Raw genomic sequence first — 16,433 nt, forward strand, 5'->3', positions numbered from 1 at the left:
TGGAACGATATTCCAGAAAATGGTAAAAATAGCTGTTTCTGGGGAAGGAAAATGGGCAAACCGGGGGGTCATGGCTGGGAGGAAAAGTCACTTTACTCCCACTGTTTGAATTAAAAAAACCTCACCTATGTGTATCCTCTTTCAAAAGAATTAAAAATTAAGACAAATGAAAAAACAACTAGGTTATATAAGTCTGCAGGATGCCATGTTGCCATGTTTCATATCGATGCCTTTCTCTGCAATAAGCCGACTCAAAATTACTCCATGGGCCCCGTTCAAACCTATTAATCTCATACACAAATGAGTGCGTGTCAATCTGGTGAAAACAGAATAAACTCCGTGGATGGAGGAAAAGTCAGTGTTAGTTTCTCAGTTGTGGTATTTTCTGCGGTTGTGTAAGATGTTACCACTGGCGACACCCGGTGAAGGGTGTACAGGCCTCTCTTCACCTTCATGGCAACTTCCTCTGAATCTATAATTGTTTCTAAATAAAATGTTACAATGAAGCTATTGACCAGGAAAGGCCTTTGTGTAAAGAGACCTGGGTCCTAGCTCTGATGTTGCTGCAATGCCTTAGCCGAGTCACTTTGCTTTTCTCTGCCTAATTCCTCATCTGTAATTGGGCATGCGGGGCGGCCTTCTGGGGTGTGATTAGTTACAGAGGGAATCCTGAGTGGTGGGCAGTGGAAAAGGCACTTCTGCCAGCTGCTCGCGGGGCCTGAAATGAAAACAAAGACAACAACAAAATATCCGAGTCTTAGCTCACCTTCCCTGTCGTCACCTCGAGGCCACAGGTGCTGGGGCAGCACCTGGCTTTAGGTCGTCTCTCAATCCCTGTGGAGCGGGAAGAGGGGGCTCCCGGACACAAGGACACACAGCGGTTAGAGAGGGACAGAGGGGCTTGGTGCTGCTCATGTGCTGTGTCTGGCCGAGGGGCCTGTGCAGGTGAGACCCACGTCCCCGGCTGGTTCTTTGGGTAAATGGGTCGCTAAACAAGCGCCCCCTGTATTCTGCTCACAGTGATCAGGGCTGCCAGTGGATGTAGGACCATGACTTCGCCATCATGCATCTTGGGGCTCAGCTACAGGAGGCGTTCCGACACCCACAATTCAAGTCCTTAGATTTCTGTGATTTCATCAAACCTGGTCTTTTACCTTCTCAGCTTTCTTGGAGTCATGCTCTGTGTCTAAAAAAGCAGCTGAGATGTCTATATGTGTTTGCTTTTAGACCTGGTGATCAAGTGCATGAAACACACAGCTTCAACCCTTTGAAGCCCGAAGTATTAAAACCAAAACCCAACAAAAACAAAGTCCATATGGTATTTAGAGCTGCCCCATAAAGAAATTACACTGCATGTTAACTAATATCTTTTATTGTCAGACTTTCTTGAGCCAACAAACAATGATTCCGCATGGCTGTCCATAGGGGTAAGGCAAATTTCCTTTTTCTTTGTGGGTAGACTTAGTTGGCCTAAGTCTTTACAACTTCTCTGTATAAAAATAGAAGTCCAAGACCAGATTATTTTTCTTCTGGTCAAAATGCTGATTTATTTACAGGGGCCTTGTTCAGACCACCATTATACACGTGGGATAAAATAGGTGTGTATTTTATTAAAACCTCAGCATTGAACGTCAGGGTCCTTTAAAGATCCACTCATGTGTTATGCTTTCAAGGAAGGTAGCATCTTTCCCCCATATTCCAACATGGTTATGTTGCAATCTACCCAGAGTGATACGAGCTAACCTTCCAAGAAACATTTTTTAACTTAAATCTCATAGAAACTAAAGACTCCAAAATGCCTTCATACAGTTCTAAAAACAGCCCTGGAGCCAGCTGTTTAAGAGTGGTTTATAAATACAGTTACCTGTAGGCTGCATATCTGTTTATAATACAGCAGACGCAGATTGCAGACTTTGCTACACGTGAAACAAAACTGGAGTCAAAATGTGACTCTCGGAATACAGCAAAGACAGGAAACTCCAGGGTTCCGGGTTGTTAATAAAACCACCTTGTAAAGTAACAGCTGATGACTCTCTCTGAACTATTCAAATATACAGACGTCACGCCATTGCACATCCTCTTTCCCTTTGCTTTCAATGCTCATGGAACAACGATGCAAGTGATGGGTTTATGGACACATGCGTACACGGGCAGGCGCGTGCACTTAAAAGATGAAACACAGAGAAAAAGTTAATACCTGTCCGTGAGGAAGGCTGCCAGCAGCACTCCAACTAGAATAGACCGTCCTCTTGCCCTCCGTCCCCCCTCCCCACTCCCTCACCTTCCCTCCCGGGGGAAATCAGGCTGGGAGGTTAGTGCAGAATAGATGGATCAATGCCCCTCCTCCATCCCCCCTCAAGCTTAGCACGTCTCCCCTAAAAGGGAGGGAAAGCATTTCTCTTCAGTAGCACAGTTAAGGTGGATTAGTGTCGGTTCCACAAGTTAAGGCACTTCTGGCTGCTTTGGTGGCAGCGTGGGTTTCGTTTCCTCTCTCTTTAAGGCATGTGTCATCTAAAAGAAGTAAAGCTTCGGGAACTGGGTCGACAGCTTGAGACACTGATCACCGGAGTGGACAGGACGGAAGGTCCCCCGAGACACCGCCCTCCGACGAGGGGCTTCTGGAAAGCCTGGGCAGCCTCGCCTTGGGCTGCAGGTGCAGGAGCCGGCTGGGGCCGAGGGGGCGGCACGTGGAGATGCTCAATCACGGGGACTCACGGCCACCTTCACCTGGAGCTGCCCTGGCTGCTCACGGAGCGCGAGGTGCTGTAGCGCTTCTTCACGATCATGCTGATGTAGGCTTTCATGAGCTTGGCCACGTCCACCACCTGCCGGGGGAGCAGAATCGGCCCACGGTCACAAGTTTCCGAGGGGCCAGGGGACCCAGGCTGACAACCAGACATCCTCTGCCCAGCGTGGGCAGGCGGGGGCCCGTCCTCCCAGCAAAAGCCACCAGCCTGCCGTGCGAAGCCACGGCGCAGGCTGTGTACGGAGCCAGGAGTTAGAGCTGCTTTTCCCTATTCCTCGTTGGGTAGAAGGGGGACTCGTGGCCTTTCCACGTATCACGTGTGCCACCTGGTGGTTGCCTGATGTAACCACGATTTTGCACGATGAAAAGCCCCTCACCCGATGACACTACAGTGTGTGGGTAGGATCAGGGCTGGGATCGCTGTCCCCACTGAAAATACGGGTACACGACAGAGCCCACAATCACAGCTTTTAAAGACTGCATCCTATCGTGCTGGTCAAAACCTCGTGATGCAGCTGGAGACACAGAGCTGAGGCCCGAGGAGCTGGCAGAGCCTCGTGCGCCCGTTCTGCTCCCTGCCAGCTCCGAGAGCCCAGCAGTAGCTATTTCAGGGTGCGTTCACTGCCACCCCTTCTGGCCCGTCCCTCCTGATGGCTGGCCTGAGTCCCTGTGAAGACATCCTAGCTGGCTCCCACTTCCCTGATGTCTCTTCCCTTCCAATCCCACCCCACACTGTTTGCAAAAGCACTGCTGTTACACATCACACACAATCAAAGAGCCCACGGCAGTTCCGCGCTGTTTACTGGAGTTGTGCAAACCCGGCAGCCTGGCGCCTGGGGCCCTCCAGTCAAAGCCCCACCTCTTTCCGCCCTCCTGCAGAGCACCTCCTCTCCATCACTGTACGCCAACAGCCAAACGGGCAGCGTGCGATTCATGCCCGTTTCCCACCTTGGCTTGTTAGCAGCTCCCTATGTGGAGACCTCGACAGGCTTCTTGTATCATCGTTATTATTATCACTACATCTTACGCTTTGGAGCGGGGTGGCATATATATATAGAGGTGTTTTTTGTGATTTTTTTGTGAGCTAGAAGTAGCTCTGTCCGGGACGCTCTGCCGTTCGCTCCCTCCTGCTCCGCGGACACTGCCAGACCCACGTCTCACAGCTGCGATCCACTGCCACCTCGTCTAGTAAGTTTCACGAGGCTTTATTGCCAAGCTATATATATATATATATTTTTTTGGACCTCTATATCACTGGCCTTTCTCTTCTTTTCCCACAAGGGTACAAGGGAACCAAATTTCTCTGTTGCAAAGGTACACAGAACAAATGTGGGGCTGTCAGATTTTGGCCTGTGAGAAACCTGCAGCTGGGGAGGGAACACCATGCTGTATCTTCCTGTATCTTAAAAGCGAAATATCCAAATAAAATTACTTGGTCAAAGGCATCAGGAAACGGGGTGTTGTTTACCTATTTTGTCAAGGCCACGGTTGAAAGATTTGCCTCTTACCTCACTGGTTTCAAAGAGCAGCTCCCTCTCATCGACGACGATCTTGTACGTGTTGGCCAGGGGGGCCCCGAAGGAGAGAATGTGCTCGTACTGGAAGACTTCCAACGGTCTCCCCTCCCCGCGCTTGTAGACAGACACGGCGTCTGCGCTGACGCCCAGCCAGAGGTCCTGGGGAAAGCCGCCTTCCTTGCACTGTGGGGCAAGAGTTAGTGTAAGAGATCATAAACGTTAGAAACAGAACATAGAAACCACAAGAGAGGCTCTGAGTCCAGCACTCTGCAAAGAATGCTGAGTGCATTCAGTGTGTCCTTATGCTGGGGGAACTGAAATACAAGGTATGAGAAATGGTGGCTCTTTGGCTGCCTTGATGGATTTCTGACCGGCTGATCAATCCTGTGCATTTGGGGAATCCTACTTGGTAAATCCAACATCTTGCTTGGACTCTCCACCTCTCAGCATCTTCACCCTCCTGGCCATCTGAATTAGCTACGCGGAGGTGGCCGTAGCCGTGGAACTTGACAATGATTCCCCAGTGAATCAAGCAGCTCGAGCCAGGGCTACTCTCTTCTATCTCTAGTTCTGCCTCCCCAGCCTGTTTTGGATGATTATTCTTCAAATACAAAATCTAGGATCACAGAGGGAAATTCTCCCAATCTGTGCCGAGCAGTTTGGGCTCCTCTTGAAAAACACGTCTCGTGACAAGGAGCAGCAAGGACCTTTAGTGCGTGTGGTGGTTGATCTCACTGGTTTAACAACAGACCTTCCCGCATGGATCAGTGGAGGAAAATAAGAGCCGGGCTATAGGGGATGACAACCCAGGGCCATGGGAATCAGGAGGGAGACACACTGGTGACACAAAAGAGGAAGTACTTGTACAAAGCATCTGATTTATACTTAAAAACAAATGTAATTGAATCAACCAACCAACCAACCAACCCAAAGATAGCATCCAATGAAAAGTCACGAAAGGATCTTGGAATATATGATCAACATTTAGATTTTTTTTACAGAGCCTCATTTAAAAGTCATCAGATAACATGCTGAATGATTATGATCATAAGAAAAACAGACCAAGGGTTGGTTTATCTAGACCAAGGGTTGGCAAACTTATCTGTTAGGGGACAGAGAGTGAATACTTTAGGCTTTGTGGTCTCTGTCACACGTACTCAACTCTGCCATTTCAGTGTAAAAGCAGCCAGAGAAAAATATGTAAAGGAATGAGCCCTGCTGTGTTCCAATAAAACTTTTTTTACAAAAAAAGGGGCAGGCAGGATTTGGCCCACGGGCTGCAGTTTGCCAAGCCTCGATCTCAATCATCAGTAAGATTTTCTTTCAATAAATGGTCTACTTAAAAAAAAAAAAAGATATGAATCAGTACTGGGTTGATGTGAATTTAGCCAAATTCAAATTGTGAAGTAGAAATTCTTCCCTTCAAACAGTCATGGGAAAAAGATAAAAATGTAAAATCCAAGGCTATCCAAAATTTCTCATTTTATGGACACAGTTCCAAAAAAATTTCTTTTTAAACTTAACTGCAGATTTTTACCAGCACTTTTTCGTTGGGGCTATAGCTTGAATAAGAAAGAACCAGAAATTATTTAAGAATAGATGACACCTTAATTTTCCACTCACTTCTAACATTACGAGAGCATTTACTGTAAAGGAGGAAGAAAACTTTGGGTGGGTGGCGGGTGTGAAGGGTAAAATCTGGGGGCTCTAAAAAGAGAGGCTGAGAGAGCCAAGTGTTCCACCAGGTCCCCCCTCCCCATGAACCTGACCATGGTCATGGTGGTCGTACAGACCCCGGTGCCACCTGGTCCAAGAAGCGGCGGGCAGCTCTCACCTCCACATCAAAGAGCGTCGAGCCGTACCCGGGCCACTCCTTGATCAGGGCCATGTACTTGGCCATGGCCTGCTCCTGGCTCATCCCCTGAAACTTCCTCCACTTGTCGACGACGCTGGCCCGCGCGGACGAGACCTCCTCCTGGACCCACATGTCCAGCATCTGCTCCGCCTCCGCCTTCTGCCGCACCGCGGCCCCCGTCCGGAAGCTCCGGCGCAGCGTCCCCTCCAGGAAGCTCGTGCGCCGCTTCTCCAGCCGCTCCCACGGTGCGAAGCTCTTGGTGGACTGGCTGATGCGGGTCTTGAGTCTCTGCAGCGAGTAGACCTCCTCCAGGGGCGGCACCGCGGCGAGCGGCGCGTAATCGCCCTGCAGGTACTGCAGCCGCAGGGCAGCCAGGACCTGCAGGTTCTCCTCGGGGGCCGGGTAGTGGCCGTGGATGACGGCTTCGTGGGCCTGCAACGAGGCGGTCAGCGGCGCTATGGGCCGGGCACGGCTGTGCGACACCCTGCCCGCCTGGCTTGCTCCCTTGTTCCATCAAAGGCCACCTTCCGTGAAACTGTACCCTAACCCTCCCGTGCTGCCTTAAGGTTCTCCCTCGCATGGACACCACTGAACACGTGTATCTACCTTATTTCTTATTGCTCCCCCCGTACCCTCTCCCCTGCCCCAACTAGAACAGTTCCTGGCCCAGGAGTTCATATAATAAGTGTAGAAGTTTCCTTCTACAAGTGAATGAAAGAGCAGCTGACCCTGTCCAAGCTGGGAATTCTACTGCCACGCGTGATTTCCAAGGACTAGCGGTTAATGTACGAGGGGTATGAACGGGTTTCACCCCTGCTCGTCTGCAAAGGAGCCCAAGAGCTCCATGTACCTGTTCAAACATGAATGCAAATTCCACGCTGTCTTCTGGCACGTTGTCTGTGTCCAGGAAGCAGTAAAGTTTGAAGTAGAATTTCCAGGGCTGGTCACCCACCTCTGATGTGGCAGCCAGCCTACAGACGGAAGTCGAGAGAGACTCAGAAAGCAAAATGAGAAATGGGCCATGGGTGACCCACAGGGAGTTCACTGCATATGGTGAATTCTCGGCAAGGATTCAGACATCCTATCTGTGCTCAGATAGCAGAGAGGGTGGAGATGGGGATGGCGGGAAAGAAAATAGAGCCAGAGTGAAGCTTATCAGAGTTCCCTGCTAATTTTATTTACCCAGAGGTGAAAAACACACTTTCATCCTAGTTTTACTTTAAGACAATAAACAGGCAGCCTTCAGGTAAACCGAGCTAACAAGTATTTCCCGAGGGTCCCGGTCTGGTTAGTCCTAGCTACGCATAGAAAGCAAAGAAACAAAGCCTATTCCTTCATTCCCTTTGCCGATTCTCAAACTATAATAATATTTACAAAAATTGACATGAACATTTGGGAGGCTATGTTTACATAAAGTAGGAATATCCCTCTTCCCCCCTACCCCCCATTTTGGTTTATTTCCAACAAAGCACTTAGACCAGGCCCACCCTGAGGAGAGGATGTCACTTCCTCCGGGACTTGGAAGTTTGGGGCTGTTCTAAACCTCGTGGTCCCCTGCCACATTTCTTAGTTAAAGCTGCTCCTGCCCCTTAGGCAGCTGGGGAGGGGCAGGGCCCAGCCCTGCTGGAGTCTCGTCATTGGTACTGGCGTCATGCTAAAGAAGGAATATCTTTTGTGTTACCTGGGGGATGTGAATATTTTAGGTCCAAGAGATAGAAAATGCAGTTTGAAGAGTTTATAAGTTGGCTTCTGCCTACTCGCCCAGCTTCAAAGCTAATGACAAGTGAAAATCTGAGAATCAGAAAATTCCAAGACAATGGTGACAGCAGGACACCGAGAGAAAGAACGGGGTAGAGGATCAATGATGGGGTGAATCCTATTTGAGACAGTGGCTCTCTCTAGGAATCAAGAGAAACAGGCAGCAGAGAGAGATGAGAAATTAAATATGCTTTAACACACGTAAAATGAGATGAACTCAAATGTACCCTGAAGCCAAAAATGGAATCGAAGTTCAAACCCTCTTGCTCTTAACGTCTTTCCTCTAATCTGCTGGCACTTCGGGGAGAAGGAACTTACTTTTCAAACTTTGCTAATACATCTGCTACAATGGTGCGGCTTTCGACGGCTTTATCGACGTGTCCGTTGTACTCAAAGAGCGCAAACATGTTCCTACTGTCCTCCATGGCCAGGCCTCGGATCAGCTTCTCCACCACCTGGAAAACACGGGGACTTCAGCTTCCAAAGCTGTGGTTCTAGAATGTGCCTTCATCAGAACCCAGAGGGAGCTGCCAGCAAAAGTGAGGGTCCAAGCAACCTCCCAACGCTGTCGCGTGTGGAATCTCCAAGGCGCCGTTTTCCCTGGTTCTCTTGAAATCAGTTCTCTCTCTTCCTTGCCAAAGAGAACACAGGTTATTCTGCCCAGAGCTAGGGGCAGATGCTGGCCGGTTTCTTGCAAACCCGTAAGCGCATGAAAACTAAAGCCCGTTTGCCTGATAAATTCACGAACTCATAGCGATTACCACTGATATTTCTGCTCCACCAGCTTTTCCGGGTTTTAACTGCACTATTCCTTTTAGCCAATTGGTTTTATGGTACTAAGTTTAAATTGAAAAAAGAAGGAAAAATGAAAACATGTTCACCTGACCCAACGTGCTAGACATTTGTGCGGCCAACAGAAAAACACTGCAGAAGTGAGAGGCTAAACCCTTGTCAGAGCGGACGTATCTGAGTCAGGTCCGCAGTCTCTACTAGGTATCGACTGCTTCTTGGATGAGCAGGATTACGTCTGTTTCCTTGGTTACTGAGCAGCTGCGCTATGCCAGCCACAACTGTGCACGACAGCCAGCCTAACTGCGCCCAGTTTTCCTGACGTAAGTAAGCACGTGGGCAGCTGGGTCTCTCCCTCACCTCCCCGGCTGTGGTGTGGGAGCTGATAGTGATCTTGCAGGAGCCCCCGCCGTGGCAATACACTGTGGACGTCATCTCCTGCCGATGGATCAGAGCTTCAATTTCATCTCGGGAAGGCACAAACTCTCTGCATTTGGTTTTCTTGAGAGATTCGTAAATGAAGAGGGCGTATTTTTCCATCTCGGTTTCTGGAAACTGTTCCCGTATCCTAGGAGCCAAACACTAACTGTTAATTGCAAGATTTGAGGATGGCTGGCTACGGGGAGCCCGGCGGCTTCAACGTGCTGCAGACCAACACGGTGAATGGGGTCCCAGCGCAGAGCAAACGCCAGCCGCTTCCCTAGCACATCCTGTGCTGTTTAAAGACCAAAAAAAAAAAGAAAAGAAAGAGAGAGAGAAAATCCAAAAAGAGCCCAAGTATGACCGGGAGCAACTTCTGCTACTAGCTGACCTCTGCAGAGCTATTATATTTGAAAGAGCCACATGCCTCATACTATTGCATGAAAATCCTTTTTCCACAGTTAATCAGAAGCTGAATCAGACAGCCTCTACCTGTTTGATCTGGAACAAATATCCAAGGTCTGTTTTCTTTTTTTCCCTGTTTATATAGAGTAGTGGTAATTAAATTTATCAACGTCCTACACTTCAGGACACTACACCCAAAGGGACCTGTCCCTGGATCAGCCCCGTGTGGCTTAGAGAGAAGAAGGTCGTCTGTGCCCCGTAAGAAAGCTCGGGTGACCTAGGAGCCCGACCCACACGAGGTGTCTTCTGTTCCAGGTCCAGCTTATCTGAACCGTGTCCACCGCGCTCCCGACGTGAGCAGCGCCGCCCGGGCCACTCGTACCTTCTCAGGTGGAACTTGAGGTACTTGAGGATCCCCCGGCTGGGCAGGAAGGTGCAGCTCAAGCAGGTAAGGATCTGCCAGCTGCACAGGTTGTCCACGCTGCCCGGATGGGGCACCTTGTTGGTCTGCTTGATGAGCTGGCAGTATAGCTCGTCTCGCAGAGGGCGGAGGTCGTGCCCTGTCTGGAGGATGCCCTGGATGATGGGCGTAGGGTCAGACATGGACTCCAGCTGCTGGAGAGAATTGAATACCTTGACGGCTTCGTCCTGAAGTGTCGTGTAGCCTTTGTCTTTGAGCACTAGGAGAAGCACCACAAACCCGAGTCACCCGAGGGGTTCGGAGAAGGTACACTCTGAGCAGCAGACAAGAGGCAGGAACGGGGACCAGAGCTATTTCAGGAAGCAGTGCCCACCACGTGCTCTGGACACTCGAATCAGCCAAACAGAGGCGGACAAGTAACTGAACTATTTTACTGCGCAATAATGCTTACTGAAAAGCTGGTCTGTTGCCAAGCAGGTTCCGCATTTGACGTGCAAGACAACTGTTTAGGATCTGGTTCTCCAGTAGATTAAGGGTACTTTGCGCTCCTGGGGAGTGCTGGCATGTTTTTTAATTACAACAATACTGACATCACTATAACCAACGAACACTAATATGATAGAGCTAAAGAGTTAACGGGGAAACCACAGCACAGTGTCCTGGGTCCAGGAGGAATGCGGGACTCACGGTTGAGGTTGATGTCTCCGTAGGGCAGGGGCAGGAGTGGGGAGTGCAGGGGCCGGTGGGTGTGGCGCAGGATAGGGTTCCGCTTATAGATCTGCTCCACCACGTCCGCGTTCAGGCAGTTCTCCTTGAGAAGAACAGAGCCGTTACGATAAGCTCGTGGGCTTTCCCTAAGAATCGTACATGTAAAAGGACAAAGCCATCTGCATCCTCCTGAACGAGAATGTTTTTCACAAGTCACAAAACACCTGTAGCCTAGGGATGGAGGTGGGAATCCAGTGTGAATCATCTCAAGCACGAAGATACCCACAAGCCACGTTTGATGACAAATCACACACACACACACATTTTTCGTACACAGCTCATTCTCTTTCTTTGATTTGCATATTTTCCCATGTTATTGAAAAATCTTCTCTCTGGAAATTACATATACTGAAAAAATTTAAACTTTTCTTGCTAATTATTTAGCCATAAATCATTTGGCCAAATCATGTCATCCTTGTCTATAATTCATTTTAAAAACACATTTTGCTAGCTCTCTCATTGGTCTTTTGTATCCTCTCCCTGAAAACGACACGTTAATTAACCTTATCAGCGAGACTGTTCTTCCTTGGGCCTCCTTTCTCACTCCTGAAATTTAAGAGCTCCTCTCAGAGAATTTCATCATGTATTTATGTTCCTAAAGCATTAATTTGGGATCTGAAAAAGCCAACGTTACTTTTAGAACTTTAAATCAACAGAAAAGTTGGAGGAGAGGCAATGAATCATTCTATCGTGGTAAGTTCATTTCTGCTATGAAACTTTTTCAGTAATACCCAATTGAAAACCAGAAAGAAATCTGTTTTAATTACTTAAAAAAATTGGTATGGACTTAATTAGGGCAACCTGTCTCATTTCTTAAAAAGCATTGCTTCATATCCAAAAATTCTATTTACTCTTTTAATGTCTGACTTCAAATGAATTAGTAAATATATTTGTCTCATTTCTTAAGAAGCACTGTTTCACATTTAAAACTCTATTTACTCTCTAATGTCTGTTTTCCAATGACTTAGTAAATATACGGGTAAATAAGATATAGCTTTGAAGAGAAAGTTCAGCTGATATGTGCTTTTTTTCTCTCCCTTTTCACAAGAATGCTGCAACAAATTCATTTTTTTAAGACTAGAAATGACATTATTAGTTTCAAGCTCCTTGGGTTCCATGGACAGTTCTGCAGTTTGTAGGATAGCTGACTTGCAGGAATTTGGCTCCAAACACCCAGAAAACATATCATTTTGGAATCAAGAGGCTGACTCGAATTTGGTGGGCAATAATACACTACCAATATATTAGACCCTCTCCCACCTTTACAAAGGCGCAGTTTGCCTCCTGGATCTAATTAGCTTATTTCCTTTGATGTACCTCAGTAAATAAATACCCGCTTCACTATCATTCTGGCATCTTTTCTGTCACAGCTCTGGCTCTTTCCTTTGCATAGGGAACCTGCCTACATGGATAACTTGGAGGAACAGAATAAAAATAATTCCCTTGACCTGCTTCTGCATCGGGGGCTGACCAGCTAAGTGAGCAATGCAACCAGAATATCCCATGTCTCCGTTTCCATGCCTGGAAAACGAGTGCCGTGATCCTTGTTCATGGCTGCCATTTAATGGTTCATTCGTTTGCTTGTTCATTCATTCGATATGCACTCACAGCCACGAATCTTTATAAACGGGAAATTACAATTTAACAAGTTCAGTGCTGGTCCAGAGACCTGGGAGCTTCTTCTCTGAGTTTGGAGGCACCTGATAAGGAGTCCAAGCTTTCTAGACCCATGTGGCCTCTTAGTGAATCCACTTGTGTGATCTAGAAACTGCAGAGTGAAAGTAGAATTACTGTGTTACTTCTAGAAGGTCTCCAACCTGGGCTCAAGTGGAACCTGCGACATGCAGGTTGTCCCCAACACAGATCACACCACGTCCCTGTGACTGGGGAGCCCCACACCCCAAATTACAGACCACTGTCCCTCTGCCTACACAGCTCTACAATCAGGTTTGCCTCAGTGGCGATACGTAACACCTCACCATAGACAAGATAATTTTAGGGTCAAATTTCAATTTAATGTCAATTTTTGCATTTTCTAAATGCAGTCTAGCATTTAGATTTTTAAAAGCCAGGATATACACGAACACAAAATTAACCAAGAGTTAGTTTTGATTACAGAATGAAAATGAAGCTTGACTAACGCTGACGTCTTGATGTTCCCGTGGTGAGAACCTGTGAGCTACTGTGAACCACTATGAGCTGGGCTCCCTCCCTCTCACCTTGATATCCTGAATCAGCTGCTGGGTCGGGGTGTCAATCGGGGCCTTGGTGTCCGTCACGTTTTGAATGGCACTGGACCACCTGGTGGCCTCGTTGAGCAGCTTGGTGTAGAGCCGATAGCAGTGCTTGCGTCCGTACACAGTGACGTTCCAGTAGCCTGCAACAGCAACGCGTGTGCGCACACACACGCGCACGCACACACACATGGCAGCATGAACCTGCGGGACCAGGGTACTGTCCCCGTACCGGAGTCCCAGAAATCCAGCACCCAGGCCATCTCCACCTGAGCCCCTTTATTAATTCAATAGCTGCTTGCTGACTTCCTCCACGTGCCCTGCCCTGCACTGCACTAGGTACCCAAAGACACGTGGAATTTACAGTTGCGAAGGGAAGACAAACATTAAAATGATAAGCCCAGAATTATAATAAATATACAATTAGTAACGTCTGCTCTCAAAGAAGGAACAGGCGTAAACTAAAGTCCAGTTCAAGGCTCTGGAACAAGAGTGAAAACTCTTCCCTCAGATTGCTGACTTTCTTTTTCCCTTCCTGTTCCTTGTCTTCCTTTCCTTTAGATTCTCCCTTCAAAAGAAACCATTGTGTCAAGGAAGCAGTCCAGGTGTTCAGAAACCAGCTGAAAGTGGAATGGAGTGACTACAGTAAAAAAATACATGAGTATTTTTTTGAATGGAGGAACTATATTTCAAAAGCACAGAATCACAACTAGCAACAAAAAATCAAAATAAACAACCTAGAAACATCTTCTGTTAATACCGAAAGGGAAAAAAAAAAGCTTACGTGGCCGCTTTTTATTATGCTAGGTTATGTTCACCGACAGTCAGGATTTACCTTTTTTAGGCTGCATTATGACTCTCACGGTACAACGGCGAGAAAGACAAAAACACAGGCATAGAAAAATAAGGCTTCCTGTAGGAAAACTTTTGCCTGTTTACATCTCCTTGCCCTTAGGAGAATCTTTCTGCAACCCAATAAATCAGGACCCCCTTTACTATGGTTTACATATCAAGTGTTCATACAGCTGACCACAGACAGCCTCAAAAGATAAATCAGCAAAAGAGATTTTTTGGGGGGGGGGCGGGGAACGTAAACACCCCAGGTAGGAAGCTCACTCCTTCGCTCTGAGCAAACCCACACCTCCCATGACTGGACAGGCCACGTCTCAGGCCCAGCCAGCCCTGAGCACACCACACCGCTTACCTGTCTCCTTGAAGATCTTCTCGTCCGGCGGGACGACCGAACAGAGACTGTTGAGGACCAGGGTGCCCAACTTCAGAGCATTCTTCTCCGAGCTCTTGTAGTAATCCAAGGAGTTGTGGGTTAGCACAAACCACCGTTTCTTCAGTTTCAGCGAAGACATCTTCGGACTGTTTTTCACTTCTTTGTGCAACCACCCTGGAAAGAAAGAATGAAGTGTCAGCTCAAAACTAGGATGAGCAGCATGACATACCAGGTAACAATTTGCATCCGGCTTACAAATGGCTCAGATGTCTATAGATCTGCTACAAACGGCCACGATCCTTTCTTAGCTGGTGATTTTTAACAATGTCAAGAGGCGAAATTACTCGGAAAAGTGACTCAGAATGGAAACGTGGCAGATATCCGTGTAAATGAAAATAGAACTCCAGGTAAAAAAGCATCAGTGGCATCACCTCTCACTATGAATTCCTGGCCCTCCACTCTGGTGTCCCCCTTGGATCTCTGCAGCAGTGTTATCCAGTGGTGCATCTCCTCCGGCGTGTCCGCGTTGCAGTGAAGCACCCGGTTGGCCGTGATGATCACAAATGAGTTGGGTCTGAGCAGTGGGGCGAGAAGCAAGCAAAACCTCTTAGCTCCACTGAAATCACCACCTCCGTGTGACCCAAGACTACACGCCTTTTTCCCAGCTTATGGGTCACAGGGATAAAAACGGCAGTGCTACTTGTATTTTACGTTAAGGCAAACCTTGCTCATTTCTGTAGGATTTATTTTATGCCTCATTAACCTTTAAACCTGGAGCAACACATTCTGAAGGTCCTGGAAAGGAAAACGTTTCTTCATGTTGAACTTTCCAAATGAAATTCAGTTCCAGGAAGGCTAACTGAGGTGACCGCGAGGGAAAATTTTTTTTTGATGCCTCTCCAAAGTAAATTTCTTCCTGCCTCTGGGTATGGCTTTGGATAATATTTCTGTGGGTAGGTAATGAAATGTCAGATACCAGTAACAGAAGGTCAGTAAATAGGTGTAAGTGGAACATCTCACCCACTTGATTATGCCTGGTACGAAGAGCCACCTGGGTCCATGCCTTCAATGCAATCTGACAAGGGTGCATTTCCCAGGCAGGGATAACCTAATAATGGAAATTTTCTTTCTCCTGCATCTCTTTTTAGCTGGCAATGCCCTGAATCTCCCATAGGCCCTTGCTCATATTAATTCCTAATCGTCGAAGCTAGTGACTGTGAACAATGTCTTGCAAGTTTTCAAATGTTCGCTGAAGTTAAGCACTGCAAGAGTTCAAGGAAAAGGAAGATGAACAGGATTGTAATATGGACAGACAGGTGCTCCTTAAAAAACAAGAGTTTTCTGTAGTTGGGAAGGAAGAAAGGCGAGCACTTGAGGAAGACAGAAAAGCCTGGGTAGGGATGGAAGGTTCTCGCGTGCCCAGCCTGCCTGATGTAGGGGTTTAGGAGGAGAGAGACGCCGATCAGAACTTGACTGTCAGAACAAGCATCTGGGCTTTAATTACTGACGTGACACACACGTGTTAAAGGTTCCTGAGCCAGGTAGGAGAAGGTGCAGGGCGGCGAGTAGAAACAAAGAACCTATGGTTCAGAAGAGGCTTTGTCAATGGTGGGGCGATGGACACCCCGGAATTCTCACTCGGCCCAGGAGATGCTATTTTTGGTGTCAATTTGAATACATTTCTGTTCTCTCTCCAAAGCTATGTCATTGAAGGCAGAAGTCAATTTTGGTTCATACTCAGAATTCCTAAGCTGCAAAGCAAAATAGAGATGGGAAAGGCGAAGGTCACTGGGTACAAAGACCCCCGAGACCGTCACCGAAGATGATCTGCCTTCAAAAAACAAAACCAAACACGTGCTATTTTAAGGGCACAGGTCAGGTAGGCATGTCAAGGAAAATAAATGTTTGTGGTTTAGTTTATTAATACTCCACATATAAATTGCCATCAAAATCCTTTTCAAATTCATTATTAAATTTTAGAAAGGGGAACTACACCCACCCCTGTGCTGGGATACAGGCATTTTCATCCTGTATGAGTCCCAAGTCTGTCCCTGTATGACTGTCTAAATAAGGTTTCCAAGATCTCCCCTACTCCTGACCCCTCCAACCTGCCACACTCCCAAGACACCCAGAGAGAGGAAGACTTCGGATGAGGTCAAACTGGGTACCAAGAAGGAAGTCTTTGATTGCTGGGGCTGACCAGGTGGGAACACACAGCCTAGAGTCATTCCCCAGCCCAGAGCATAGAGCCTGTGGGCGCACGCAGGTATCCAGCAGTTACTTCTGTTAAGAGTC

At 47.6% G+C, this 16,433-nt stretch overlaps 1 protein-coding gene across 1 annotated transcript in view; it reads right to left on the reverse strand.

The window, feature by feature from the left end:
- Positions 1-1,356: 1,356 nt before the first annotated feature.
- Positions 1,357-16,433, reverse strand: part of MYO10 (myosin X) — a 214,682-nt gene continuing 199,605 nt past the window's right edge. The window contains 11 exon segments of the mRNA XM_036845816.1: positions 1,357-2,825; positions 4,255-4,446; positions 6,098-6,550; positions 6,969-7,089; positions 8,195-8,331; positions 9,026-9,233; positions 9,873-10,170; positions 10,599-10,722; positions 12,899-13,056; positions 14,118-14,312; positions 14,570-14,712. Coding sequence (XP_036701711.1) covers positions 2,724-2,825; positions 4,255-4,446; positions 6,098-6,550; positions 6,969-7,089; positions 8,195-8,331; positions 9,026-9,233; positions 9,873-10,170; positions 10,599-10,722; positions 12,899-13,056; positions 14,118-14,312; positions 14,570-14,712 — 2,131 coding nt within the window. The 3' untranslated portion in view covers positions 1,357-2,723.

This window comes from Balaenoptera musculus, chromosome 3 (genome assembly GCF_009873245.2).
Source record: "Balaenoptera musculus isolate JJ_BM4_2016_0621 chromosome 3, mBalMus1.pri.v3, whole genome shotgun sequence".
Taxonomy (NCBI): domain Eukaryota; kingdom Metazoa; phylum Chordata; class Mammalia; order Artiodactyla; family Balaenopteridae; genus Balaenoptera; species Balaenoptera musculus.